Consider the following 27,644-nt stretch of genomic DNA (forward strand, 5'->3'; position numbering starts at 1 on the left):
TGGTAATATTTCATAAGTTTTATTTTTCAAACTCTAAAAGTCAGTACAGAGTAAAAAGCACCATCGTCTCATTGAATTCATCGGAACCAACAGAATTGATATGCTTTACAAATTTGTTTTCTTGTAAATTTGCAATAATAAAAAAAGAAGAAATAGCATTCAAAGATGTTTATCTGGATGAGTTAGAGCTGGAGCGAGAGCGATGACGCCTGCGACCGGGTGATCGGGAACGAGAGCGGCGGCGGGCTGGCGAACGCCTCCTCGGAGAGCGGGACCTGAAAGGACGTTGGGAAAAACATGTCAAAAAAAGCCTCCTAGAAGAGCTCAAGGTGAGTCAAAAGTGGTGGCAGTGTTTCTTTCACACTAGCACAAATGGGAACTGTTTATTAAGTCTGGGTAAAAAAATCTATTTAATCAATTTTGAATCAATACCATTAAAATTTGACAATCGACTCATAGGACATTAATTTGATCATTGTAATACACCCATGGTGCGCACTGGAGTTATTTTTCTGTCGCAGGCCCACAGCAATTGCGTGTGTGATGACGTTATGCGTGAAGACGTTCAAGCGCAAATTCACAAAACACCGCTCGGCAAGTCGTTGCAGCTGAAGTCTGACGTTTGGATCAATTTCGCATTTAAAACAACAAAAGATTGAGCCGGATAGACCCATGGTGGTGTGCAAGACATGCGGAGCCGCGCTCAGTTATTGTAGAAATACTACAAACCTCCAAAGCCACTTAACAAGGTACCATACTAGTACGTTGGGTTCCAACAACAAGCCGCCCAGGGCAAAACCAAAGAAATCTAGGGACGTACTAACATTACCATCCAAGTCTCCACAGGCCAGTGAAAGTGTGAACTGTCAAATTTACAAAAGTAGCAGGATTTGCCGTGAGAGATAAATGTTAGTTTGTGAAATCGTAATTTTCGGACTATAAATTGCGTTTTTTTTTGTTTGGGTGGGGGGGTGACTTATACTGAGGAGCGACTTATGTGAATTTTTTCAAAAATGTTCATAATTAAAAAAAAAAAAAAAAAAGGGGGGGGTAGGGACCGCGATAAACGAACTGCGATGTAGCAAGGGATTGGTGTAATTTGAATTTCAAGTGACGTCAGCAGCGCGGCGGTTCTTTACATGAAGGACAAAGATTCGATCACGGGATGACGAAGGGCCCCACGTACTACCGGCATCATTAGCGGCTTTGTTTGTAAGTGACACGGAGGACGAAGAGTTTAAAGGATTTAATGATTTGGAGTGACACAGAAGGTTTGAAAAACTATTATGTTTTTTACGCACGCCCGGTCCGACTCGACGGAGCTCTCTTTCACCTCCGTGGATGGAAGTCGGGGGCCGGCGCTCGGCCGGGTGGCTGTCCGGGGACGGTGGATGGGGCTCGGACATGGCTTTTACGCACGAACTTTAGTCAGTTCCGATCATTTTTTAAGCCCTTGTTTGAGAAACGCGATTGTTTACACTTTGCTGAGGCTCATGGGAGTCTGCGAGCTGAGGCTCATGGGAGTTTGCGGGTGGCTAATGCTATAGTGATAGCTGCTATACGCACGATGCTATTTCATGTCAAAATAGGCTGCTCTGTTAATGTTTCGAGTACATTTACGGATCGATGCGGAAGGGAAACATAGGTAAGCAGTACCAAGGTGTTAGATCGAACTTTAGTCAGTTCTGATCATTTTTAAGCCATCGTTTGAGAAACGCGATTGTTTACACTTTGCTGAGGCTCATGGGAGTTTGCGGGTGGCTAATGCTATATTGATAGCTGCTATAGGCACGAGGCTATTTCATGTCAAAATCGGCTGCTCTGTTAATGTTTCGAGTAAATTTACGGATCGATATGGAAGGGAAACATAGGTAAGCAGTACCAAGATGTTAGATCGAACTTTAGTCAGTTCTGATCATTTTATAGGATAGTTTGAGAAACGCGATTGTTTACAGAGGGCCCATTGGTTATTGGCAAGTGGATGCATATCGCAACCCTAGTAAACCGCAGTTTGTTGCAGTATAGCTTCTATTTTATGCGCTTTATAATCGGTGCGCCTTATATATGGACAATGTTTTAAAATGGGTCGTTCATTGAAGGTGCGCCTTATAATCCGGTGCACCTTTTGGTCCGGAAAATACGGTAATTCAAGTTTGCACCTGAAACCTGATGAGAAAAATAGTCATGTGTATTTTTCAACAGAGGTGAGCTATTATTTAAGAGCAGGTTGAATCAATTCCACCCAAATTGAATTGCAATTGATCGATTTAGAACCTTCAGAATCGAAACTGAATCGATTTAGGAAATTGGCCGACACCCAGCCCAACTGTTCATTGTGAACACGGCTGAAAGAGGGAGCACACGCACTTGTTAAAGCTCATAATCTCGACAGTTTTTTACTTCCCTTCTCTGAAAGATTTTACCACCCAATTGAGGTGTGCACGAATGGAGAAAATGGGCGGGAAACAATTTTGGCCATGACACCCAGCCCAACTGTTCATTGTGAACACGGCTGAAAGAGGGAGCATGCGCACTTGTTTAAGATCATAATCTCGACAGGTTTTTACTTCCCTTCTCTGAAAGATTCCACCCCCCCCCAATGGGGTGTGCATGAATGGAGAAAATGGGCGGGAAACTATTTTGGCGCTCTGGTTCTTTGGCCTTTTGTCCATCATACAACTCTTGCATGACTTCCCAAATGATTGGCTGATTAAAAAGGAGTGTTGGGTGAGGAAGACTGACCTTCTCCTCATGCGGGGTGGGCTGCGTCGCCACATGGGCGGGGGAGGGGGCATTCTGCGAGGGGGAGACAGGCGACGGGGCGGAGGACGGACCCTCTGGGGCAGCACGGCGGCCGCTGTGATCTCCTGTCCATCAATCTGACCTATGAAGGCACACAGTCAACAATTCGGCCAAGAAAAATCTTTTTCACAAGAACAAATATTTGATGGAGATGTACTAAGCCGCCCGCGCCTTGTCCCGCCAACTGACGACATCGTTAGACCGCAAACGATACCTCCGTCCATGTACTTGAGAGCCTTCTGGGCCTCTTCGGGGCTCTCGTACTCGACGTACGCGAAGCCCTTGGACATGTGCGGGACCTGCCTCTCCATCGGCATCTCCACCGACTTGATTTTGCCGTAGGTGGCAAAAATCTCCTGGATGTGATCCTTTGTGCCAGCGAGAAGAAAACGGGATACTTATCATTTTTCCGTTACGGATAGCGGGGCAAGTGTTGGAGTGTCAAAAGGGCAGACCTTGGTGACATTCCTGGTCAGCCGCCCCAAGTGAACCTTGGTTGGTTTGGGGCTGGGGGTTCTTTTCCTCCTCTCTTTTTCTTTATCTTTCTCCTTATCCTTTTCTTCTCCCCTCTTCTGTGTTTTGGACCTGTACAATCATGGCATCAACAACAAGGGCGATGGTCATGCCAAACAAGTTCAACTTGGGGTGGAATATCAAGCCAGACTCACGCTGAGCGGGAGCGGCGGCGGGCGTCGTGGCGCCGGCGGCTGGGGCTGGGTGAGCCTGAGGAGCTGGACGAGGACGAGGATCGCGAGCTGGACGAGCCAGAGCGGCTGCTTCCGGACGAGCTGGAGCCACTGGATGAGCCTGAGCTGGAACCTGAACTGCTGCTGGAAGAGGAGCTCGATCGGGACCTGATTGTAAACGTGGCTGGTCAGCGTGTAGCTCATTTATGAGAGACGAACAGGGTCAAGCACCCCACGATCGCTATGGTGTCGAGCCCGAGCTGAATTTTCTCAACCTGCGAGTGATGCTAGAGATGCACCGATCCGATATCTGGATTGGATATGGGCCCCGATATCAACAAAATAGATGGATCGGGTATCGAAAAATGCAGCCAATCTGTGGGCCGATCCTTTTCTTAATCTATTGGGACGCGGGCTACGTCATACGTCAGCAGCACGCGGTGCCGCATGCCACGAGAGTTTTCCAAACAAACGCAAACATGGAGCGAACGAAAGAGTCAGCTGTGTGGAGGTACTTTAAACTGAACACGCCAACTACCTCGACAGCAGTTTGTAATGTCTGCAAAGCTAATGTTGCCAGGGGTGGTGGTAGTACTGCCAGTTATAGTACTACCAATTTAATTAAGCATCTCCAGAAACACCACGCAACGAAGCACCAGGAGTTCCAGCAGTTGAGCAGATCAAAGAGAGCGGGAGGTGGACCTACACAGCAGTTAACGCACCTAATGTTTACATGTTTACTATTTCTTTTAATATTTGGTTACTGTGTGCTTGATCACCCTTTCTATATTTGCCCAGTGCAGTTTCAGCTGCAACATTTGTATTTTTTTTAAGAAGTTTGTATCCTAATTTACTTGAATTTAAATGCTGATACACTTTATTGCTGCTGTTGCACAACTTTTGTTACAAATAAATAGTTCATTGCATTAATCTGCTTTATCTTGTTTCATTTTGTTTTAGGAAAGAACTGTGTAGTCATGCCTGATGCCATTGCCTTTAGTGTTTTCTGTTCCACATGTAGAGAGGTATGTAGCTTGTTAAGTCAACCATAATATCGGATCGGTATCGGGTATTGACCGATACGCATAGCCACGGCATCGGTATCGAAACTGAAAAAGTCGGATCGGTGCATCTCTAAGTGATGCCACCACAGAAGAGTGCCAGGGATGGCAAAAAGGCTGCGACCAGTAAATATTTTCAGAATCACTTTTTCTAATTCTCCGAATGATCTGATCAAAACTGTTTTTACGTTTTGAAGCAACAAAATGTATGGCAGGTGCAAGTAATTTCCTTGTCCACACTGTAATATGAATTTGTGACTGTGCAGCTTATGTGCTTATCACATATTAACTTGGTTGAAGTTGGTGGTATCGACCCTGAGCTGAATTTTCTCAACCTGCGAGTGATGCCACCACAGAAGAGTGCCAGGGATGGCAAAAAGGCCAATCACACAGGTAGAGCTGCGACTAGTGAATATTTTCAGAATCACTTTTTCTAATTCTCCGAATGATCTGATCAAAACTGTTTTTACGTTTTGAAGCAACAAAATGTATGGCAGGTGCAAGTAATTTCCTTGTCCACACTGTAATATTAATTTGTGACTCTGCAGCTTATGTGTTTATCACATATTAATTTGGTTGAAGTTGGATCAATTTTAATCTCTACAAAATTGACTTTTTATGTTTAATTCACCAATGATTTGTGGTTGCATGCTTCAGACCTGCTGCTGCTGCTTCCAGTGGAGGCGCTGCGGCGCTTCTTCGCTTTCTCACGTCCTCTGTCCTTTTCGCCGTCCTTGCCGGCAGATTTTTCCTTAGCTCGGTCTTTAGTTTTCTCCTCTTCCTTGCGCTTAGTAGGAGATGGAGCCCTTACCGGGAAATATGCATTAATGCTGATATGTTTTTGAAACAAGAATTCTGTGGTTTTCTGTTTTTAAGCATTCCCCCCTCCCCCTCATGCTTGTGGGAAACAACTCCACCGCCTCTTTTGGGATTGACTATTTTTCCCTAAAACGTTTTCTTGTCAATAACTTAAGTATTTATTAATTGTAACAGAAATCTAAGCTATTAGTAACACCTCAACATAACGGAAATGACAATTAAGAATGTTTTTATTTAACTACCTAGCCAGTCAAGCAAACACAATTTTATAATCTATGTACAGCGCTTGCACCAAATCTATTTAGTAGCGTACTCAATTAACATGGCCGTGTGGCTACATGCTAACTGGCTAGCTTCACAAATTTCACAGATTTTCAAAGATCGTTTTCGGTATAACAGAGTATTGTCAATTTGAGGAACTTAAATTTAGAAAAGTAACACGTGAATACGGTAAAATAACATAGGTAGCAAATATTTTAAACACTGGAGGGAAAAAAAAATCAAACACGCCGCCATTGAATTTCATTGAGGCCGATCTAAATCAGCAGACGGACTCCACGGGGCTTTTAACAAATCATAAAATTCTCGTCATAGGAAATATGTATAACATCGCGCTACATGGAAAATCGTTGCATGTAATGAAAATCAGCAAATATCATTATGATCTCAATTGTAACTATTGAATAAAATAGTAAACTTACATGTCTTTTGTTACTGAAGGTACAATTCCGTGAGACGACAGGCCTCGAGAAAAGTCGCTGGGAGATGACGACATGACTCGGAAATGACGCCAATACCCGAGCGCCACTTTCGACTCATTTGTTTATGTCTGCGCTCCTCAATACGAATAAATAAATGAATAAAACGAAACGTTAGCTTGGCGACAGAGCAATTTCGAACGAGGCTCGTCTAGAATGTAACCGAGTATTTTTGTTCTTTTTTTTACTGCAGGTAAGTTGTCGCCCTGTATTGATTTTGTACATCACAGCAGGGTTTAATGGGAAACCGTTCGTACTGGAGCATCCACATCGGCGTTTGTGATGCATAGCTGTTTGAGTAAATTCTTTACAAAATACACTGTGTGTTAGGGCGTGGTAAATATTTCACCTAGGGCTGATGTTGAAGCCACGAGCTGTTCATTGATGCAGTACGTTTTGTATTATGAACTGTTTCTTCTTTGGAAAACCAATAATGTGGTGTGCTTTGGATCACAAGGTGTTCCCTTCCACAGATACAAACCGCGCCATGGGTCGTCTGGACGATGCTGCCAAGCGCAAAGTGGTGGAGCTGAGAAAAGCTGGCCTGAGTTTCCGCAAGATTAAAGCCGTGCTGGAGCTGGAGAACATTAAGGTCTCAGCGCAGGCCATTTACCTCTTCCTTAGGGAGTTCCAAGGCAGGCGACCGGGCAGGGTCGGGCCTCTGGAGGCTGGGAGCAACGCAGCAGCGTCAGCGCCCCTGCAAAGTCTTGCCGGGGGACTACAGGAGACCTGGAGCGGCATAGGGCTGCAACACTTGCTACGGGATGCATCTTGCAACGCCAACTTAAGCAAGTTGGCCAAGCGGGCATCCACACAAGCAAATGGCGGTGCCAAAGCGTCCCGCTGCGTGGAAAGCAGCAGAGAGACTCAAACGCAGCAGAGACAGCAGCTGCAGCAGCAACGGCAGTGTGTGGACGATAACGACGTCCAGATCGTGAGCGTCACGTCTCTTGCGCAGTGTCGGCAAAGCCCCAAGAGCAGTGCGGCAACCTGTCCTGGAACAGCGTCTGTGGCCTTGGCCAGAAGGAGGGTGACGCCCTCCCCCGCCACCGGCTCTATGCTGGCAGCCCGTAAACGCATTTTGGATAAAGCGCTGATGCACAGGATGAAGGTCTGATTGTTTGCATTCTTGCCTGTGTCAACAGACCCGAACATCATTTGAATTTGATGCCACCAGGTGACGTCACTATTGAGGAGAGAACACGCACATGTCCAAAGACAGCAGCAACAACAACCACCACCACCATCAGCATCATCAGCACCAGCACCAGCAGCAGCAGCAGCAGCAGCAACAACAACAACAACAGAATCAACACATTATGATCTGACCGCAGAAAAGGTGAGAAAATGAAAGATACGTGATGAGATATGCTTTGGATCACGTGTCCTACCGATCCATAGATAGACAAATGAATTAACAGAAAAATGACATGAGTGTGTTGTGTATGCTGTAGTATGCTTTGGATGAGCTGATCACTTCCCTGGACTAGTCTCGATGCAATTGTGATTGCACATGCAATAATTGAGTGTCTTCTTTTTAGAGATGGACAGTACATGACACATGATGTGCTATTGTTTGCTTTGTGTTCTTTTACTGATATACCGTATTGTCCGGACTATAAGGCGCACCTAAAAACCTAAAGATTTTCTCAAAAGCCGACAGTGCGCCTTATAATCCGGTGCGCCTTATATATGCATCAATTGATGAACTTGTTGATCCATACTGGTTGTACAAAGTGCTCTGCCAAAATGTTTCAGTACGTTTTAGTACGACTAGTAAATTACAAGGTCGCATCGCTTCCCAGCATTTCGGCAACGGTGGTCAGCGGGCGTCACTGAATAGCTGTTGTACCCGTGAGTCTATTTCATTTCAAAATAGGCTGTTCCGTTAATGTTTCAAGTAACTTTACGGATCGATATGGAAGGGAAACATAGGTAAGCAGTACCAATGTGATCGAACTTTAGTCAATTCCGATCATTTTATAGGAGCTCGTTTGAGAAACGCAATTGTTTACACTTTACCGAGGCTCATGGGAGTTTATGGGTGTCTAATGCTATAATGATAGCTGCTATACACATAAGGCTATTTCATGTCAAAATAGGCTGCTTTGTTAATGTTTCGAGTAAATTTACGGATCAATATGGAAGGGAAACACAGGTAAGCAGTACCAATGCGTTAGATCGAACTTTACTCAGTTCTGATCATTTTATAGGAGATAGTTTGAGAAACGCGATTGTTTACAGAGAGCTCATTGGTTATCGGCTAGTGGATTCATACTGCAACCCTAGTCAACCTCAGTTTGTTGCAGTATAGCTTCTATTTTATGCGTCTTATTATCTGGTGCGCCTTATTTATGGAAAAAGTTTTAAAATGGGCCATTCATTGAAGGTGCGCCTTATAATCCGGTGCGCCTTATAATCCGGTGCGCCTTGTAGTCCGGGAAATACGGTAGATGGATGTGCTTTATAAATCCCTGAAAAGAAATTCATACTCTTCATTGATTTTTTTGGGGGAGGGAGGGGCGAGGGGGGTAACTTTGCAAGACATTCTCACAATAATATCAGCCAAAATATAAAGTCTTGTTTCAATCTCATTTCTCAGTCCACACTGGAAGATGGCAGTACAGACATGACCAGACGGTTTGTCCCACAGAGGCCAAGTCTGTCTGTGCGCTCCCTTCACACAGCACCTCGAGTCGAAATCCAGCTCACCGGCCGTTCGGCGACTCCTTTAACAACACCCGGGGGTGCCGTCCTCCACGCGCGGACCTCTGCCGGTGAGCCGAGCCGAGATACCGGAGCGGGGGGCGCTCTTCAGGATCAGATGCGGATGCTGGGTTGCGAGGTGCGCAGCCTGGGCCTGGCTGTCAAGAGGCTGGTGGAGCAGCAGAGCCGCTTGGAGATGGAGCAGGCGCAGCAGACTCACATACAGAAGCAGATCCTTGGCGTGCTGCAGACCCTGGCGTCCAAAGCGAGACCCTGCGGGAACACCCGGCAAACGCTGAGCAAAACCCCCTCCCCTTCTTGTTTACCCACCACGTCTTCCGCCTTCAACCAAGACATCTTCAACTTTAACCGAGTCACCCTGGGCCAGTGCAGCCAAATCCAAACGGCCTACGACTCATTGGAGAGTCTGGAACCCGTCGAGGCCTTCAAACTGGCCATCCTGAGCCCTGACGGCACGGATGGCTTCCCGCCGTGTAGCAGCACCGAGAACTTACCGCTCACTCACACCCCCCCGGACACGCAGCAAGCGTACCCGGCGGGCCTGTACCCTCAACAAAACTGCCAGACTCTCTTGCCGCCCTATGCCCAGTCGTACGCACCTGCCTATGAGCGCTTGCATTCACAGGGATTCAGAGAGGGAGCGAGCAAGACGGACGATTTCCGGACTACGCAAGATCAACTCCTCAATATTATCAAAGTTGAAAGACCCTAGACTGAGTATAGCCTCTTACTGGATTGGACATATTTATTTCCTAAGTACAATGGAAGCGCGACTGCCAATTTTTTTCCAAAATAAAAATGCCACAGAAAATAGTGGAACAGTCCACGAAGTCGGTCGGTTGTGGAAGATGTGTGAACAAATACTTTTTTGCTATTATTAAAGTTGACACGTGTGTGAGTATGTGTGCGGATGGATGGATGGATGGATGGATGGATGGATGGATGGATGGATGGATGGATGGATGGATGGATGGATGGATGGAGAGAGGGGAGAGGGAGGGAGAGAGGGGAGAGGGGGGAGAGAGGGGAGAGGGGGGAGAGAGAGAGAGCACGCGCGAGAGAGAGCGCGCGCGCGAGAGAGAGCGCGAGCGCGAGATACTTTATTTGGACCCAAATTTGTCTTTTAAACGCATTATTTTGTGATTCATTTGGCTCCTAAAGAGTCTAAATCGCAATGAGAGAAAAATGTTTGTGCGCCGTGAGGCGACCAGACGGTGTATGAAAGGTATTGGAACGCAGCCCTCACCCCGTTGCTAGGAGGCGCTGTTGTAGCCCGGAAGAGGGCACGTCGACGGTGATGGGCAAGACAGGACTACAAGAACACGCGCCTGGTTTTTAATGGCTGGCGTTGCTTTAACATTAACATCACAACCCGAAGGCGAATCGTCGCTGAAAGCAAGGGAGGAGAGAGAAGGAGGAGACACGTCGTGGTTTCGTCGTGGAGTGGGTATGGAATGAAATGGCTGGATCAGCTGTGTCATGTCACGTCTACATCTGTACCACAGCATCCCCAAATAGCTGCACTTCTAAATACCATATTTAACTCTTTCATGTGATGATCTAAATGTGGGTCAGTGGAACATCACCTTAGATTTTGGCTTGACTGACCTTGGTCACTGTGGTGATCATTTTTAAAATGGGAGAGCGGATCAGATAGTAATCAGCAGACTGTTTCTGAATGTGAGATGAGTCAGGGTAGGAATGGCAGGAATTTGGTGTGTGATGAAAACAAGAGAAAGCGGACAGAGCTTCTCTTTGTTGCCCTGCGTGGCCCTGGAGTCACTAGCTTGCATTAAACTGCTCATTCAATCCAACAGCGACAACGTGGATGGAAAGCTACGAGGAATTCTGCCGCCGAAGTGTGGCCACACTACAGGAGAAGGGGAAATTCAAGGCAGCGACATGTGAGCCGACGGTCACATACTCATCTGTCATCGTCTTCTGTGGGAAAGCTGCCTTGTCCCCCCTGGTAAGAAGGAAGTATACACTAGCGAGGGAGGTCTTCACGACTATTATGCCCGTGTGTGTCTGACATAAGGCAGCAAAATGAATTGGACAAATAAAAGCACTCATCAACAATCTAACCAAATTGAACAGAATTCTCGATCAATTAGTCAAATGTTGGACCTTTTTGCAGTTAGATGCAGAGCAGCGTCAACATATAAGCCACCTCAAACGCAGGACGGTCCAGCTGGAAAGGCAGCAGAGGAGCAAGCCCTTGGCCCAAGTTCCAGACAAAGCGGTGAGTTGCACGTGTCTAGTCCAAAATCACCTGGAATATGCAACATCCAGGCAGTTGCTACCCAGTCAAAACAAGAATCTCCAACCCCTTCAAAGTCTCGTTTTGCTCTTGTAGAGTGGACAGGTTATATAGCACAAGCACAGTATAGCCATCCCAGATTCCCATTTGCAGAATTAACTCAGATTTTTCTAAGCCCAGACCTCCCCCAACAGACTCTCACAAAGGCGCTGATATGACTACTCATCTAAAACTAGATCCGTCCAGTCACTTGGATCGGTCTTTAAGTACAAAACAGGGAGCCTCTCTCCGATCACACTCCATTGCCATCGATTGTTTGACACATACGTTCTGGATAGATAGGGCTGCAAAAGGCAAACTTTTGGTGAACGTTCACCTTCAACGAGACGGAACCGAAGTGCCAAAGTGGGCCTGCTTTTGCTCAGTATGCGCTGTTGTGCTTTCTGGCCATTGGAGCAGCTTCTTGCAACACGGTCATCTACTGTCTTTTCCGTGTGTATCGGCTATGTTTCAGAGAATCCATCCAGATATGTATTTCCTACCGCTTATCCTGTTGTTCATTGCAAATTTGAATCCCAAACCAGAAGCATCAAGTGCCAAGCAGAAAGGCTGAAAAGTCACATATTCTCAAAGAAACGGCACTCAACAGTTACACGCTGATCACCGACTCGCCCGGCCCTCCCTTAGAGCCCAGAGTTGACCTTCAGACTGTCGATTGGCCAACTGCCCCTCTGCTCAACTGCAAGGAGGAGAAGAGCAATGAAGAAGATATGAGTACAGACAGCCTTCTCAAGCAAACACAAGAGCATGTGAAGAGGGAGCTGAGCAGGGAGGGGTCAAAAGGTGTCGTCCCAACACCTTCGCCCGAGCCCGTCTCGGAAGGAGAAATGTTTAGTCTAAACAGAGGTATTGAATTAGGCCGCGGGCCCGTTGGCTCTCCTGAAGTTGCCCTCCACCAAAATGTTTCTGATCCCAAGCCTCAAGGGCCCGCATCGCCGCCTGGTCCGGCAGGTCAGTGCCTTTGCCGGCCGAGCCCAGAGTCCGGCCTCGACCCTCGTAAGCCGCGTCCATTCTCCACTGGGAGCATCCGTGTCGTCTTTCCGGGAATGCCTGGAGAAGGCGGCGCTCTGTTGGTGAGGCGCGAAGTTCCACCTGGAGCCTCATGGTCCCCGGATCGCTGGAGCTCAGCATCAAGTGGCGACGCAGACCGCCAAAACACGCGGGGTAGTCATCTGTCGGGTTGTCATTGCGACGTCAGTCCAATGCGTGAAACCTATGGGCCCGGCCCGATCGGCCTGTCGTCAATGTCGCGCTGGGGCTGCCAAACCGTGGACACTCAGCTACGCTCTGACCCGACTGGATCGGCCCACATTGATCGCAGTCAGGAAAGAACAGCTCGCTTCATGGCGGGAGTCACCGTGCGCCCCTCAAGTTGGCGGAACTCCAACAAGTCATTCCGGGGAGAGAATCTCTCACCGCATCGGCCGATGCCTCGCGTTTCCCTCGCAGTTGAGCTCGGCGAGGAGCCTGATGACCCTCAAGGTCCCTGCGATAAAACTGGGAAAGCTTTCCTCAGACAGCCAGGTGACGTACATGCCAAAAACACAGGTACGTATGTGTGTGCTCCTTCTATCAAGAGCGACGCAACAATCGTTTGAAAAGCTCACAAAAACATTGGCCTTTTGGCACACAGAGGAGGCCCGGAGGCGAGCGCGGGTTCTGGAGGAAATGCAAAGACGTCTGGAGGAGGAACACACTTCACAAATGTCGCTGCTCATGGCCCAACAGAAGAAGGAGCAACAGTGCCTGCGGCAGGTGCGCGCACCTTCCACAACTGTGTTGCAGAACAGAATGTGGAGTGTACGAGTCGTTGCTTCATGATGTGCTTGCTTCCTTTCCTATGTAGCTTCAATTTGTCGGCAATGCACAAACTTGTTGCTTTGGCAGCTGCCGTTCACAAACTTGAAATGTCAAGTAAGGAGCGACTGTAAACAAATATTTTCTGTGAAAGGAGCTTGAAGAGGCCGAAAGGAGACTGATCCAGCAGGCCCGTGCTAAGCTCCAGGACCCCGCCAGTGACGGAGCTGTGAACCCAACCGCCGCTACGCCGGGTCACTGTCAAGGTACCAGGCCGGCACGCCTCCTTTGAACATGGATGGCTACCAATGTGCGTTTTTCTTTTCCTCTGTCCAGGTTTCCCAAGTCCCGTGACTTCAAATGAGACCTTTCCCTCTCCGCAGTCTCTCATCTACCTACAAGGGCCCTTGTGGTCAGCTCTCAAACCTCAAGCGAGGCCAAGTCAGGTGACCATCACCAGGACTTCGTTCGATGCAACCACATCCATTTTCAGATCAGTGCACTTTCATTCGCAGATTTTGGAAGCGGAACAGAGGAGAGTGTTGTTTCGAATTGGCGCCGTCGCCCGCGGCTTTCTCGTGCGCAGACTTCTCAAAATGCACAAGATCCAACGTCTGCGTCAAACCGTCACGGTGAGGCTTCCATGCTTGGAGCTGAACTAGAATGTCATCATCGTGGGGTGAATTTTGGATGGGAATGTGTTTTTTGTTTTCTCTCCGTACAGGACACACGGGACTTCATAAGGTCCTTTCAGACTGCAGGTCCACAGAAGAGAAGCCCTTTCTCAGCTCAGGATCTCTCCCTGCAGGACAGAGTTCGAGCCCAGGTACAAATGATGACGTCGTTTGTTGGCAGTGTGGGGACCCACCCAATTGTGCTCTTCCCAGTTACGTGCGGCTCTCTATGACATCCATGAGATCTTCTTTGAAATGCCTCCGGCGGATCGATGGGCACTGCTGCAGCAAGACCGGGAGCTTTGTGCTGAGAAGAAGCAAAGAGACAAAGTAACAAAGCGGAGAGACCAGTTCGATGCGAGCTGTTGACCGAGCCGGCGATAGCACCGTTAGCATTTCTCGGAGGCCACACCCCGAAACCATTTGGCCGAGCTGACGTGTCTGTTTGAAACACTTCATGCAAACGTGTTTGCCAGGTGGTGGCACTGTTCATAAGCCCCAAAGATTTGCATTTGTGCATTTCTTTCAAATTTAGTCAGACTCAACTAGTAGCAAAGGTGATTTGCGGCTTCTCATCTGAAACATTCCTCACTGGTCCAGCGTAATGTGTTGTTACGCATCCGTGCAAGCTCCAATTGATGGTTAGTCAAAACATTTGGTCGCCGACGTCTAATGCAGTCCTCGAAAGAGACTGTTTTAAGAAATCCTCAATCGTCAATAAGGAATCAGATACGAGCACGTATTGCTTTTGACTTGAATATTCTCACAGCAGCACAGCTTGTTGAAGTTGTTGGGAAAATAACAAACTCAGTAAATACATTGTGGCTCTATATGACGAAGTGTCTGTGCATCCATTGTGAAGGAAAAAGCCAAGAAGGAAAGGGAGAGAGCTGCACTGTCTGCCGCCACACAAAGATCTCTGGACCGGAAAAAAAGGTGACGTACGCAGGAAATAGGCAACTTCCAAACAAAAATGAGATCTTTTTTGTCTATGTTGGTCCCGGTGAGAACTGCCGTGCGGGCTCTCTTTCAGGGAGGGCCAGGCCGCCAAGGTGATGCAGAAGCCAAAGAGTCCCACTCCTGTCGGGTCCTGCAAGTGTGTGCGCTTTCAACACAGGCATTGGTCTTCAGTCTTTGAGCTTGACGCTGCCTTTTCACTCTCGTCTTTTGTCCTTCCAGCTTCTGCTCCTCACCTGCGCTCATTTCTTCTTTTGCTAGAATTCAAAAGCACAGCCAAGTCCAAAAAGGTGTCCCGAGCCAGCTCAAGCGCCAGGGGTGAGTTGATGTCCCATTCACTGTGCAGTGGACTGGTGTGGGATGTGTGGAGTGGGGTATCAAGTGTCACAACACGTTAGCCACCTTCATCATTTGCACTTGGAATTCATTAGATTGGGGCACAGGACGGAACCAAATGCCTAAGATTGTGTGAGAGGGGGCAGCGGGGAAGCATCCCTTCATATTGGCGCTCTGATTCTCACCCCACGGTGCTCTCATCAGGAGCTGGTACACAAAGACCCCCGAAGCGAGTGTGCAGCGCCTGGACAACCTGAAGAAGCAGCAGTCTCTCGGTTAAGAGGCGACATCGTTCTGAAATAGAACATCAACCAAGCATCAGGTTTGGCACCGATGTTTCCCTTGACAACCGTGTCGTGGCAATTCACTGCCACCTTGACTTGCAATTTTCATTTGGTCCGTGGCCATGGTCCTTTTTCCCAGCCATAGCGCAAAGTTCAACACTAGTTTTGCTCACCCGTCTTCGTTGATGTTGTGTGAATTTCTGCCTTTTCTGTTTGGTTTGAAGGTAACAGTCGACTTGCGCTGGCAATAAACATAATTTAAAGCGAGCATGAGCTGCTGAAATCTTATCGGACAAAATGCCTCTGCGTCACGGTGACGGCACTTTGAGTCCAATACAATTTGTTTCGACCCATGCTGTTAAAGAAGAAGAATGTTTGAAGGACTTTGAATGTCTTTTTGTTTCCTTTGTAATGCCGTCTTAATTGCCTGTTATGGTTGCGTGCATTTTGTCTTCAGTCCGAATCGCAATGTGTCACGGATTGAAATGGAGCATGGCAACCAAATGCAGCTTGGACCAGGGTTTATCAAGGGAAAGGGAGTTGGAAAGGAAGATGAGAGGGAACAGACAGGCAGACAGGACTTAAATACGAGACAGGTAACGAGAGGGAGGGGACTGTGATTACACTGATGTGAGAGGGAAAGTCAACCTGAAATAAAAGTGGTCAAGTCACACACACCTAAAATGAATATCAATATTTGTCCACTGATCTTTATGTATGACTAATTTAGAACCCGGCCCTCCCTGTGTGGAGTTTGCATGTTCTCCCTGTGTCCACGTTGGTTTTCTCCGGGCACTCCGGTTTCCTCCCACATACCAAAAACATGCTTGGTAGGCCAATTGAGCACTCCAAATTGCCCCTAGGTGTGAGTGCGAGTGCGGATGGTTGTTCGTCTCTGTGTCCTGTGATTGGCTGGCAACCAGTTCAGGGTGTCCCCCGCCTACTGCCCGTTGTTAGCTGGGATAGGCTCCAGCACACTTGCGACCCCCGTGGGGACAAAGTGGTACAGAAAATGGATGGATGGATGGATGGATAATTTAGAACATTTCTATCATCAAAATCGCTACAAATGCATATTTCCTGTTCAAATGCAAAGGTGAAACGCTTGGTTTTGCTGATGGGAAATTAAACCGCAGTAAAAAGGCCCAAGTTGAGGCAGATAGTCCTCTGCCGCTCTGAAGGGTACGTGAGCCAACAAGTGATGAATGCTGCCCCAGATAGAGGTAGACGAAACAACGTATGTCACAAACAAAGCACATATTATTTTGCGCTATGTAGCTAGAGGTGAAGTGAAGGAGGCGTTTTGGAGATTTGATGACATGAGTGATGATATATGAGCTCCTGCTGTAGCTACGTATGTCTTGGGAGTTTTGGAAAAATACAGCTATTGTGAAAAGCAAGTTGGCAGAGCTGCTGTGATGGCTTAGAGCTTCATGGAGTGCAGGCCAAAATGAAAGAAAGTGCCAAAACTAAAGGAAAATAAGGAGGACTTTAACAACAAAGTGACAGAGCTTTTTGTGGCGAAGGATAGGTGCTCGGACTTCATCTACAAAAAAGCCAAGACCACAAACTGTGTGTGTGTGTGTGTGTGTGTGTGTGTGTGTGTGTGTGTGTGTGTGTGTGTTGGGGGTGCTTCAAAAGTTGGATTGCAATACGGTGGTGTCCTGTAGAGGGCGTCCAAATGCAACACAAACCAATCAGTGGTTTCCCGCCTCTCCTTCCTAGTGCCAACACATAGTTTGGATAGAGACGTGGATCAAGTTCAAGTTCTTTCTTGTGTCTTGCTTTAAGAGGATTAAAAAAAAAAAAATAAGCTCCTGGTTGTCTGTTGTCAAAAAATTGCTTTCTCAGGTTCATTCATTTGTTGCTACTGGCTTTCATTGACATAAAATCACTTTTTTAAACAGCACAGTCTTGTGTGCCAGCACAGCAACAAGCTAAACTGGTCTGTCTGGGTGTCCCCCATGTTTACCACCCTTTCTGTGCATCCTCTTTCATGCCACACGGAAGTGTGGGGGTGGGGGAGGTGTTCCCCAGCACTTTGGTGCCATGTGTCCTGGTGCCACCACCTCCACGTGTGACAAACAATGTCTGTGGATAAGTGTCCTGTGCATTGGATCCTGACGGTTGTAAGTTTCCAACGTCTCCATTTGGACTTTTCCACTCTCGCAGGGTGTGTGCAAAAAGACTAGGACAGGGGTCGGGAACCTTTTTGACTAAGAGAGGCATGAAAGCAAAAAATTTGGAAATTGATTTCAGTGAGAGCCATATAATATATTTTAAAAGTGAATTAAACTAAATGTCAGTATAATAAGCCTCTGAATCTATTCTTTTAAATAATGTTGTTATAACACTCATTATTAATGCAACTTCTGGTGCTGCATGGATTTGCTGATGTCTTTGTAGTCGGGTTGGTACTTGGTGAGGTTAAGCTTTATGCAAGCGTTGAGGCTTTCATCCGTTAAACGTGATCGTAGGTTGGACTTGATGTTTTTAGGATGTGCGAATGACTGCTCACATGCAAACGTAGATCCAAACATGGTCAATACAGCAATACTCACACGCTGCAGTGTGTGGTATGTGACAGGAAGCGCGTTCCAAATTTTGAGAATCAGCTGGTCTTCGTAGGTAGCGTGGCGCGTGTCGAAGTGCCGCCTTACATTCGACCGTTTCAATGATGTAATTTTGTCATTGCAAATTAGACACACCCCAGAACCCGCTCTCTCCACAAAGGCAAATTCTTCGGTCCATTCGTCCTGAAATGTACGATACTCCTCGTCTTTTTTTCTTTTCGCCATCTTCTTCGTCGAAGGGTTAGCTTTAAGCTAATGACCGAGCAGACGCAGTCTCAGACTGATTCAAAAGGGGGCGTTTACCTGTTTTACCCAGCAACGGCAAACGTAGGCCAGTATCATCCAATTAAAATAATGGACAATTGCTCCTGCAGCCCTGAACAGGACATGCGCAGTGAAAAATCGATGGATGGATTAAAACAAGTGAGAATATTTTGTTTTATCTGCGAGCCATATGCAATCATCAAAAGAGCCACATCTGGCTCGCGAGCCATAGGTTCCCGACCCCTGGACTAGGAAGTCAAAAGGCATACAGATACTTACGCCGGTCTACATGACCAAGCAGCCAAACAGAACAGGTTCAAAACAAACAAACAAAAGAGTGACGAGGTGGGACATTGCGTGATCGGAAAAAAAAGACATTCGCAAGATCCCCGTGGCTGTAATGTATCTGGAAAGGAATAAAATAAAAAACAGCGTAATTAATCTGGGAGCAAAGCAATCAGAATGTCCCCCCAGCTCCGAGCCAAGTCCTGGGAATAATAATGGAGAGATGGTGGAATTACCGCTTTCAAGTTTAAACCTAACGTCTTCTTCTGACCACACAGTGGGCATCGTGACCCCCCGCTTCATTCTCGGCTGACAAAATTCTAAAGCTCTTCCTCCAGACGGACAGAAGGGGGGGGGGGGGGGAGAGAAGAAGCAGTGCTCTTCTATTCCAGGCTGAGCTGAGGTTTGCTCCTAATTTAGCCATTCCGCTGCATGCCCGTGTGAAATCACCTTCGTTTACCCAGCAAAGAGCAAATATTCATTTATGTCTCCTCCACAGTTCCTCCCATTCTTCCTCATAATTTGATGCGAGCCCTCCCTCTCATAAGGGATTTTATGCCTCCAGAAATAATCTCCAAACCAATATTGACGCCAGCTAAAGACTGCGGCGGTTACGCGGGCAGCTGAGGATACGGCAGAGCGTCAAAGACGCTGAGGGGAAGATCACACCCTGTTTTTATACAAAAGGCAAACGGCAAACCTCCGCTTATCGGATTGCAACAAAAAAAAACATGAATGATGAAGATGGAGTAAGAAAGAGGGGCCAAATGGGAGAGCTGTGAGATGCTGACGGACAAGGAACAGCGAAGGATGGCGGGAGGGAGTGCGGCGGGCCGTGAGATGAAGTGGAGCAACTTGAAGCGCACTGCAGCTGGTGTGCATCATGATGCCTTGTCTGCCTCCGCCGTGCGCGTCCGCCTGAGCTGGAGCTGGACCTGGAGCTTAGCCGCCTGCAAAGGCCAACGAGTTGGCCCACAAGTAGGCCAACGAGTGGGCCTCTTTGTTTCAGCACTGTCCATCCTTCATTTCACTGACAGAGTACTCGCTCACCACCAGAGAGATAGAAGAAGACACTTTGTACCTTCAAGAAAGACGGGGAGGGGAAGTGAACCGATAGCAGCCCAGATAACAGAGAATGCAGTCAAGAGGCTACAAAAAAGCAATTGAAAGCAGATTGGAGCAGATGAAAGAGGCCAAATGAAGAGTCATTGAATCGGGGGGGCTGACAGCAGCGTGGGGCTCTTCAGGGACCCCCGGCCTTGTCTCGCGCCCAGAGGGCATCGTGTTGATGACAGCCTGTTTTCGATCGTATGGACTGAGCACCCCGGGCCGTAAATTCCTCTCTGACACACAACCGGTGGGTGTGCATGCTACAGTCTGAGTGTGTTTTTCTATTTGTAGCAAGTCATCTTTGTTTGGCTGGGAGCTGAGGAGGCAATATCAAGGTGCAGCATGACCAAAAACTCAGAATCAGAGGCTTGTTTGAAGCCCCCGGCAGGTCACGTTTGCATTCTGGGCCACACTGTTTCCTCCATTGATTGGGAATGTTTAGCACATTAGCTAGAGGTCAAAAGAGGAGGAGGGGACGCTCTCACGAGAGGCGGGTCCAACCAGTGAAGCTATCCAGAACCCGAGTGCAGACACAGAAACCTATCTGGCTGGAAATTTAGTTGGCGAGGCGAGTCAGTGGCGCTTTGTTAGAAGCGCCTCCATTCATTTGATGTCCACTAGCGGCTCTCCTCTTGACTGCGGACACGTAAAGATCTGTGCTCTGCTTGGGCCTCGCCCGGTGGCAAGCCGGACACCACGTCACGCCGGGCCTCCCTGAGGCCCGGAGGCAGCCGGACACCTCATCACCGCCACTTACCCCTTTTGAGAATGACGAGGCGGGGACCTCCCTTCCCTGCCTCCCCATTTGACCCCCTTGTTGGCCTAATTGTATGTGGTGCCAGTGTCATGCCTCCCCTCCCCTCTGCCCCTCCCTTCCTCTCCCCTCCCGGCATCTCTCCCGAGGCTCTCTTTGAGAGGCCAATTCTTCCCTTATTGTTGACACAGACAAGCTACAGTGTCCCTCCCACATAACCCATGTTCTCCCCGTCCACTCCGGTGTCTCCCTTCCATCTCGCCGCAGACCACCTAAGTGTACACCGGGCAGCATCATGTTTCTCCTTCTATTTTGCCTGTGTATGTGTGTGTCATACCCACTCTCCGCATACCAGGCTTGAACGGCGAGGACAACGGCGCCTCCAGACGCAACCGCGACAGGAAGGGGTGCAAAAGGCGACCGACCAAATAGTTTTTTTACTGCGCAGTGGGAACTCGAGTTAACCGATCAAGTGGGGGAAGGGATTATCCATCTGAGCCAATTGTCCTTTAGCCCCAAGAATTTTTTTCCTGGCCTAAAAACACCCAATCCAGTCCAAAATTACACTCATTCACTCACACAGGGTTCCAATCTTGGCTTGGCTTGCTTCTAACCATCACGAGAACAGACGTGCTCATCAACTCAGTCTGCTATAAGCCTGAGTTTGGTTGTTCAAGGGAAGCCCCAGCTCACCGAACCCTCCAAAGAATCTGAAACCCAATCCTGCGGCTGCTGGAATTATTCTGGGGGGGGGGAGTGGACCCACCGCATTGCCGCTGTCACAGTTTAGCTCAGGTGTCTCATTCGTCACACCGGAGAGCGACCTTAACCCGGACCGACATTCCACTACCCCCCCCCCCCCCCCCCCCCCCCCCCCCCGTCTCTGGCAGCGCGGCCACCCGACGGCTCCCTCGGGTCCGACTTATGCCCTCGGCTTGTTAAAAGAGGTCACATTTGTTGCGCACACCTGGCGGCACTTGTCCACTGGCCGAACAATAACTGTCACAAAGTGAAGCTTGTGCACGACGAGAATCCAACACAAAGCTGAAACTGAAGCGGACAGAAAATAAAGACACAACTAAATTGGTCTTTGACACTTCAAGTTGGCCTACTTTGTGAAAGGGGGCAACGGAAGTTTGGGGGGCCAGATGAAATTCTCCACCGTGTTAATTGAAGATGGAATAGGTGGCTCTCCTGTGGTCAAACATTTCTTTCCTTCCTCTAGTGCCTTGATGATGATGATGATGATGACGATTCTGCGGCCCAACCTGCCCGGGGTTGTCAAAAGCCTTTCTGTTCTCTCTCTCTCTCCCCTCTTCTTTCGCTGACATGCACCGCATCCATATTTAGGTGAGAGGAAAATTACGCGGGGCAGATATTTAGGTGAGCGTTGTGTCAATAGTGAACAGAGCCAAGCTAAATGCGCCTTGCACTTGTTTCTCTCCTTAACGGCTCACCTAAACAAGCTGGTGGGAAAGGAAGAAAAAGGGAGGTGTAAAGGTGACCAGGCGAGGGCTCGGGGGCGCAGTTGGTCTCGCCAAAATAAATGCATGAATGCCGACTTTGATTGACGGCAGTCTTTGAAGTGAGCTATATTTGCAAGCCTCTTGTCCGGCCTGGAGCCTGCGTCTGGGTCAGAAACGTCACGGCTGGACGATAAACAAAAAGCGGAGGAGCCCACGTCATGTCATGATTTCCAGCAGGGTCCCAAAGGGAAATCACTTATTTTGCTGGTTCTTTGTCCCTTTGCATTTTGTCAAATTAGTTGTCGAAGTTCTGTGCGCTCAGCGCACTAGCTTAGCAGTTAGCGGCTAGAATACGGAGGATAGGGACACAGCTATATGTGCGTGTCTGTATGGATCCACTTTCCACTGTCCCGCTCAATGCTTGAAGATCTCCCAAAAAAATCCCTCCAAACTCCCGAAGGTCCATTCACAGTTTAGGATGAGGTAACTTTGGGCAACACGGGAACCTTACCTGTTGCTATCTTGCGGCGCTCGAATGTAGACGCCAATGCCTCGAACGCGTACTTTCATGGCCGTGTGCATGAAACCGCAAGGGCTTTCAAAACAGTGGGATTGGATTTAGAGGAAAAAAAATTCTTTGCGACCACAAATAGGATTCTTCCAGCGCTGTTTGGTTACATGGCCCTCTGATTAATAACCCTTGATTTCCTTGTTCGGAAATCAAGCACGCAAGCAGGCAGGGTTAAGAGAGCGCAATTCCCAGAAGAATATCCTTCACAAAGCACCTTTCAGCTGCTCTTTTTGTTTTTTTAATGTTCCACTGCAGCCCTGGAAAACATGGCAGTAAAAACCCGGCTTTGCCATACTTTTTTCTAAGAGTGGAAAAGTAAAGAGAGCAGCATCAGCAACATGTTACAGGGAGCCCGCTGCGGCTTTTTTGTCACCTTTATGACCAAAACGCAGAGACCAATCACCCCTCTCCCTCCCCGCAAAAAAGCATTTGAGGTTTGGAGACAGCGTATGTGCCAACAGCACATTCCAGGCAGAGCAGACAGAATTACCTTTCGCGCTGGCTTCAAAGCATCCAGGCCACATTTCTCAAGCGCTTTCGATTTCCACTCCAAATCAAACATCTTGGCGCTTGTTGCTGTTCAGAGCGTGTGCGTTCAAGTGTGTGTGTGTGTGTGTGTGTGTGTACGAATGTTGCAACAATTCCCAAACATGCACTCAAACGTTTTTGACACAAAAATCTCTCCAACTATCATCCCTCAAATCTCGTTGCAGGCCCAAGTTCTCATGAAAAATACCATCGGTAGCCTGGTGGACAGCAGCCACCAATATTGGAGTTAAATCTGAACCCAATGTTGTGCGCCATTGCCTTTTATTGGAGCTGCACCTGAATACTTGTACATGACATGCACACCACAAGAAAACGAGATCTTAATCCCTAAATGGATTTGTAATCTTAGTGCAAATATCCTAATCCAGCACCATGCATGGTTCTGCAGGCATGTGGGCTCAGTGTGCTTGCCTGATGCTGGCAGCCATCCAAGGGTTAAACTCAGTCCCCGAGCCCTACACGCATGCACACCTATGCCTCTTTTCGGAGCAGCCCCCCTCGTCTGATCTGACAGAATCCGAGATTTGTCTCCAGCGTGTTGTGCAGACGGTGGAAACGGCACCTCTGGATGATGAAAAGGTATCCCTGATCTCCTCCATTCCAGCATTTATGGCACACTGGTCTTTGCTCCCATCAGCCAGCCCAGATGGGTCGGGGGCTGAAATTACAGCCGTTGCATGCAGCCTCCAAATCTCTCCCCAATTCTCCACACATGCCAGACATAGGCCAGGAAAGAAAAACAGGCCTTTACTCCCCCGATCCGGGCCACAGATAACCATTACAGCTCATTCAGGTCTTGGGGGGTGGGGGGGGGGCAAATAGAGGGACAGATAGGGCAATGAGATAAAGGCTTGTGAAGGATTACTTACCGTGGTGCACCAAATGTTGTAAGGCGTGATGCCAGTATGCAAAGTTGCAAGGAAATCCAAGCGTCAGCAGCGTCAGGAGCGTCAGGAGCATCAGGAGCGTCAGGAGCGTTAGGAGCGTCGGGAGTTTCGGGAGCATCAGCAGTCTCAGCAGTGTCAGCAGTGTCAGAAGCGTCAGCAGCGCCAGGAGCGGAGTGGCTGCATTTTCCGGCACTTGTGATCGAGCTCTGAATTTCTTTCCAGTAGTGACGCACATGAGAGAAACTACGACTTGACAGAAATTAACTTCCCCATTTGTTTGTTCTAATTTGGTAGGACCCAAGAAAAGGGATAAAATGACCACTTCAAAGTGGCAGAATTCCTTGGTTTTGGAGTACTAGGGCCTTGTCAAATGAATGTGTTGGAGTCCAGCCAAAAGCTAAAGGGATGGACCGGCGGGTTAAGTCAAAGAAACATTCCAGTCATCTCACACCAGCCTCCCCTCTCCTCAACTTTATTTACGAGCCACAGGAAGAGAAAGACAAGAGAATGACAGATCTATGAGGCGGTGGGAATAACTTGAAAGTGAGGATGAAGGAGGCTGAGATGACAAATGGCAGCTAAGTGAGACAAAGAGGAGACAACTGCGAGGAAACAAGTGGAGAGGAAATCAGATCGACCACAGGCAGAAACACGGCGGCTTCTCGTTTTCCTGACGGGATTCCTTTATTTGGACGTCCGTCAACACGCACGAGGCCCAACTGACGTCCTCTTGCAGCCTCGTCCTCAATCTTCACTCATGCTTACTCGGGCCATGTGGAAGATCAAAAAAGTAAAAGTGGCAACAGTACGGTTCGCTTTGCATTGTCACGCTATGCTTTCAATTCTTCAATAGCTCATTAATTTGGCCACCCATTACGGGCTCGATGTACGACCTCGACACTATTGTGTGGGCCCGGACGTTAAAGGCAGTCTCAAATCGGGTGTGGTGTAAATGTGCTACGTTGAAGGTGCAGCCATCTTGCAATGAAAGAAATGGTCAGCCCAGGTCACCCTCTTTCCAGTCAATCGCGGGTACAGCTCAGACCTCATCCTAACGTCACCTAATGTTTGTTTGATTTATGAATTGTTGACTTCCATGTCTCCGTTCCATGGCGAGCGGTGCTTGCCGCCAGCTAGCTGACATGCTCCCGGAGGCGGACGGGCAGACGACTCATCAACACTGTCGTGTCCTGACTTTCCCAAGTTGAAACAAGGCCGAGCCATTGCGTCAATTGTGGCGCCTATGCGGGGCCGAGGCACAGCCAGCGAGCTTACTGCGTGCCGTCCTCCTAGAAATGTTTCTGGTTTTGCCAACTTGTCGCTGACTTCCAAGAGGGCCTCGAATTTTTGCTGCGCTCCCAAAGAAGGCGCGTTTCAATCTCTGAATTGGCTCGACGGGGTCTTGATGAACGGGATGAACTCATCGGGGACCGGTGGAAAACAAGTGGGCACTCTACCCATGCACAGTAGATTGCGTGTCATGGCCAACAGATCTACTTCCAAAATCCAGCGAGGCTCGTCACACCCCTCCCGCTAATTATGCAAAGTGACGCTTGCAGCAGGAAAACATGACCAAAAGGACCTTCCCGTAGCTTGTACCGCGAAGTGAAAAAAGGCCCCCGACCTCCCGAGGCATCCCTTGCCAAGTGTCAACCCCAAACCCCAGCAGTTGTCATTTCAGCGCGTTGACGCCAACAGAGGAGTGGAACGGAGAGTGAACAATTGTGTTAGTAGGCCACAAGACTAAAAGAGTGAGGCGAACATTTATGAGAGCGTCAAAATATCTATAAAAATCTGTCCGGCTGTCGTCATAATTCACAACCGTGACTGCAATTTTGACATAAAAATGTGTCGCGCCGGTTCTTGTGAGAACTGAGTAGGAGTTTGTTGAGAAATGACTGCACTGTAATTAGTGGAGACGTTCAAACGTTAAACATGCCTTGACCACCGTCAAAACAAAGACTTGCTGGCACAGCGCCGGGCACTGGCGAACTGGACATGCAAATTGATAGCTGGCAAACTCCTCATCGGAGGACAATTAGCAATGACGTGCATGCCGCTCGTTTTCCAAAGGGCGTCTTTGTAGCAGAAAATGACATCTGGCCTTGAAGCAGAAAACAAAATGAGGCAGTTGGCTTTCATTGGTGCCAGCTTTGAAGAGTGTAGAAATAAGGCTGATATCAAGATTTTGACAGAGGTGGAGCTACCCTTATTTCATTCCAAAGGATCCAGGTGTGTCAGGTCTGTGCTGACTTCGCCTCGTGAGTCGGTCGGTCGTTTGGTGTCTTCCGTCCAGCCGATGCTCAAGCTGCTGATGGCAAACCACCAATGCAAGCAAGGAGGCCATTACTCTTCTGGTGGGTGGTGGTGGGGATCAAAGTAAACAGCGATAATGCTTCTGCCACAGTTAATAATAAAGCCTGCCACCCAAGAATGTTGGTCAGGAATGGCTACTCCCGACCTCACACACACACACACACACACACACACACACACACACACACACACACACACACACACACACACACACACACACACACACACACACACACACACACACAGAAGCATGCACGCACGCACGCACGCACGCACGCACGCACACACACACACACACACACACACACACACACACACACACACACGTAGATGAACACACATGCACACTCCCAGTGACACATTGCAAGCTTTCCTGCTTTCTTCCCATAAACCAAACACTTGATTAACACTTGTGATTGATGTGTAAAGGAAAACTGGCTTTGCCTGCTGCACTCCCCCTGAAAAAAACTCTCGCGCACGCACACACACACACACACACACACACACACACACACACACACACACACACACACACACACACACACACACACACACACACACACACACACACACAACACACACAGACTTTGAAATGACAACACTCACTTGAGAACCTAAATGGCGTCCTTCCTCAGACATCTACTCTCAGCAGTTGGCTCTTGTTCATTCCATTTAACAGTAACAGTCGATGGATGACCTGTCAGGCCTCCAAAGGCGACACAACATGGACACCTTTTTGCCACAAGTTAGGTCAAGCAAGGCTTATATTAGGCCAACCTTATAGTTTGAAGAGTCTTGCCAGTTGCCACCGTTCTGTTCAGTGCTTGAAGCCAAGTCTTGAAAGGCTTCGGTGAGTTTGATTTGGAAGAACTTGAGCGTCAGTTAGCGTTCGGCTAAGGGTTGGTTGTGCTTCGGGCTGTGTTGTTGCGTTTTCCTACTTCTTTCAAATTCAGATTAAAGCGCTGCCCCGTGAGCATCAAAGCTGCCGTATTTGTTGTTAGCAAGATTTTATCTCGCTTTGCTGAAAATACTTTGATTGGTCCATTCACGTCGCAAGACAGATGGAGCAAGCAGATTACATTCATGTGGACGTAAAAGGCTTGCTTTACATGACAATCCTGACCTACCTCGATGAACGTGTGTGCGGGTCCAATGTTTGCGACGGATTTCACTCACCGAGTCGAGTGAAGCCCCGTGCCAAGCCCGCCACCATCGCCCTTCTCCTCCATCAACCCCCGCTGCCCTAATACACAAAATGCTGGGCGGCAACGATAACCGTGAGACCACCCCGCATCCCAAAATGAGCCCCCCTCTACCCGGTCACCTTCCCAAAGCTGCTTCACGGCTGCCAAATACCTTAAATGCATCATTAGCGGGGTCATTTGTGTGAACGGGGTGGGGGTGTGTGTGCGTTTAGGGACAGGTTGTGAAGACGTGAAAGTGGACAAAGAGACGCATTCATGAGCGCCCCCCAGGACAAAGTTGGCTGTCGCCGGCTTCAAAGGCCAACTCTGCATTTCCTCAAAAGCCAGAGGCCATAGAGAGGAAAACATCGGGGGGGGGGGGTTCTCCACTTACCAAGAAAGCGTATTTGGGCCGCACTAAAAAGAAAGAATTTTTTTTCTGAAAAAGTTGGTTTTCTACATTG

General features: G+C 48.3%; 3 protein-coding genes across 11 annotated transcripts; 2 read left to right on the plus strand and 1 right to left on the minus strand.

Annotated features, from left to right (window-relative positions):
- Positions 1-3: 3 nt before the first annotated feature.
- On the minus strand, positions 4-6,202 carry rnps1 (RNA binding protein S1, serine-rich domain). Of its 4 annotated transcripts, none has more exons than XM_085934379.1 (7): positions 6,070-6,202; positions 5,209-5,355; positions 3,471-3,629; positions 3,258-3,387; positions 3,017-3,170; positions 2,743-2,884; positions 4-275 (listed from the first exon to the last, which is right to left on the minus strand). In XM_085934379.1, exons 1-7 carry the CDS (start codon positions 6,141-6,143, stop codon positions 170-172), a joined length of 912 nt encoding a protein of 303 aa, XP_085790505.1. In that variant the 5' UTR covers positions 6,144-6,202; the 3' UTR covers positions 4-169. The 4 variants fall into 4 exon arrangements, with proteins under 4 accessions (XP_085790505.1, XP_085790504.1, XP_085790503.1 ...); XM_085934378.1 differs by having other exon boundaries at positions 3,471-3,632; XM_085934377.1 differs by having other exon boundaries at positions 3,471-3,656.
- Positions 6,099-9,705, plus strand: LOC147044740 (uncharacterized). 3 transcript variants are annotated; one of them, XM_085934375.1, is made up of 4 exons: positions 6,099-6,319; positions 6,584-7,237; positions 7,304-7,465; positions 8,729-9,705. In XM_085934375.1, exons 2-4 carry the CDS (start codon positions 6,614-6,616, stop codon positions 9,563-9,565), a joined length of 1,623 nt encoding a protein of 540 aa, XP_085790501.1. In that variant the 5' UTR covers positions 6,099-6,319; positions 6,584-6,613; the 3' UTR covers positions 9,566-9,705. The 3 variants fall into 3 exon arrangements, with proteins under 3 accessions (XP_085790501.1, XP_085790500.1, XP_085790502.1); XM_085934374.1 differs by having other exon boundaries at positions 6,600-7,237; XM_085934376.1 differs by lacking the exon at positions 6,099-6,319 and adding an exon at positions 6,465-6,515 and having other exon boundaries at positions 6,600-7,237.
- A 228-nt stretch (positions 9,706-9,933) lies between these two features.
- ccp110 (centriolar coiled-coil protein 110) lies at positions 9,934-17,123 on the plus strand. 4 transcript variants are annotated; one of them, XM_085933965.1, is made up of 14 exons: positions 9,934-10,300; positions 10,671-10,822; positions 10,991-11,095; positions 11,698-12,721; positions 12,807-12,928; positions 13,125-13,236; positions 13,307-13,416; positions 13,486-13,602; positions 13,695-13,796; positions 13,858-13,974; positions 14,507-14,580; positions 14,678-14,740; positions 14,824-14,919; positions 15,142-17,123. In XM_085933965.1, the coding sequence occupies exons 1-14, from the start codon at positions 10,192-10,194 to the stop codon at positions 15,215-15,217; spliced, it is 2,379 nt and encodes a 792-aa protein (XP_085790091.1). In that variant the 5' UTR covers positions 9,934-10,191; the 3' UTR covers positions 15,218-17,123. The 4 variants fall into 4 exon arrangements, with proteins under 4 accessions (XP_085790091.1, XP_085790092.1, XP_085790089.1 ...); XM_085933966.1 differs by having other exon boundaries at positions 14,863-14,919; XM_085933963.1 differs by having other exon boundaries at positions 13,307-13,602.
- Positions 17,124-27,644: the final 10,521 nt, after the last annotated feature.

This window comes from Syngnathus leptorhynchus, chromosome 16 (genome assembly GCF_054491065.1).
Source record: "Syngnathus leptorhynchus isolate UIUO chromosome 16, UIUO_Slep, whole genome shotgun sequence".
In the NCBI taxonomy this organism is placed as follows: domain Eukaryota; kingdom Metazoa; phylum Chordata; class Actinopteri; order Syngnathiformes; family Syngnathidae; genus Syngnathus; species Syngnathus leptorhynchus.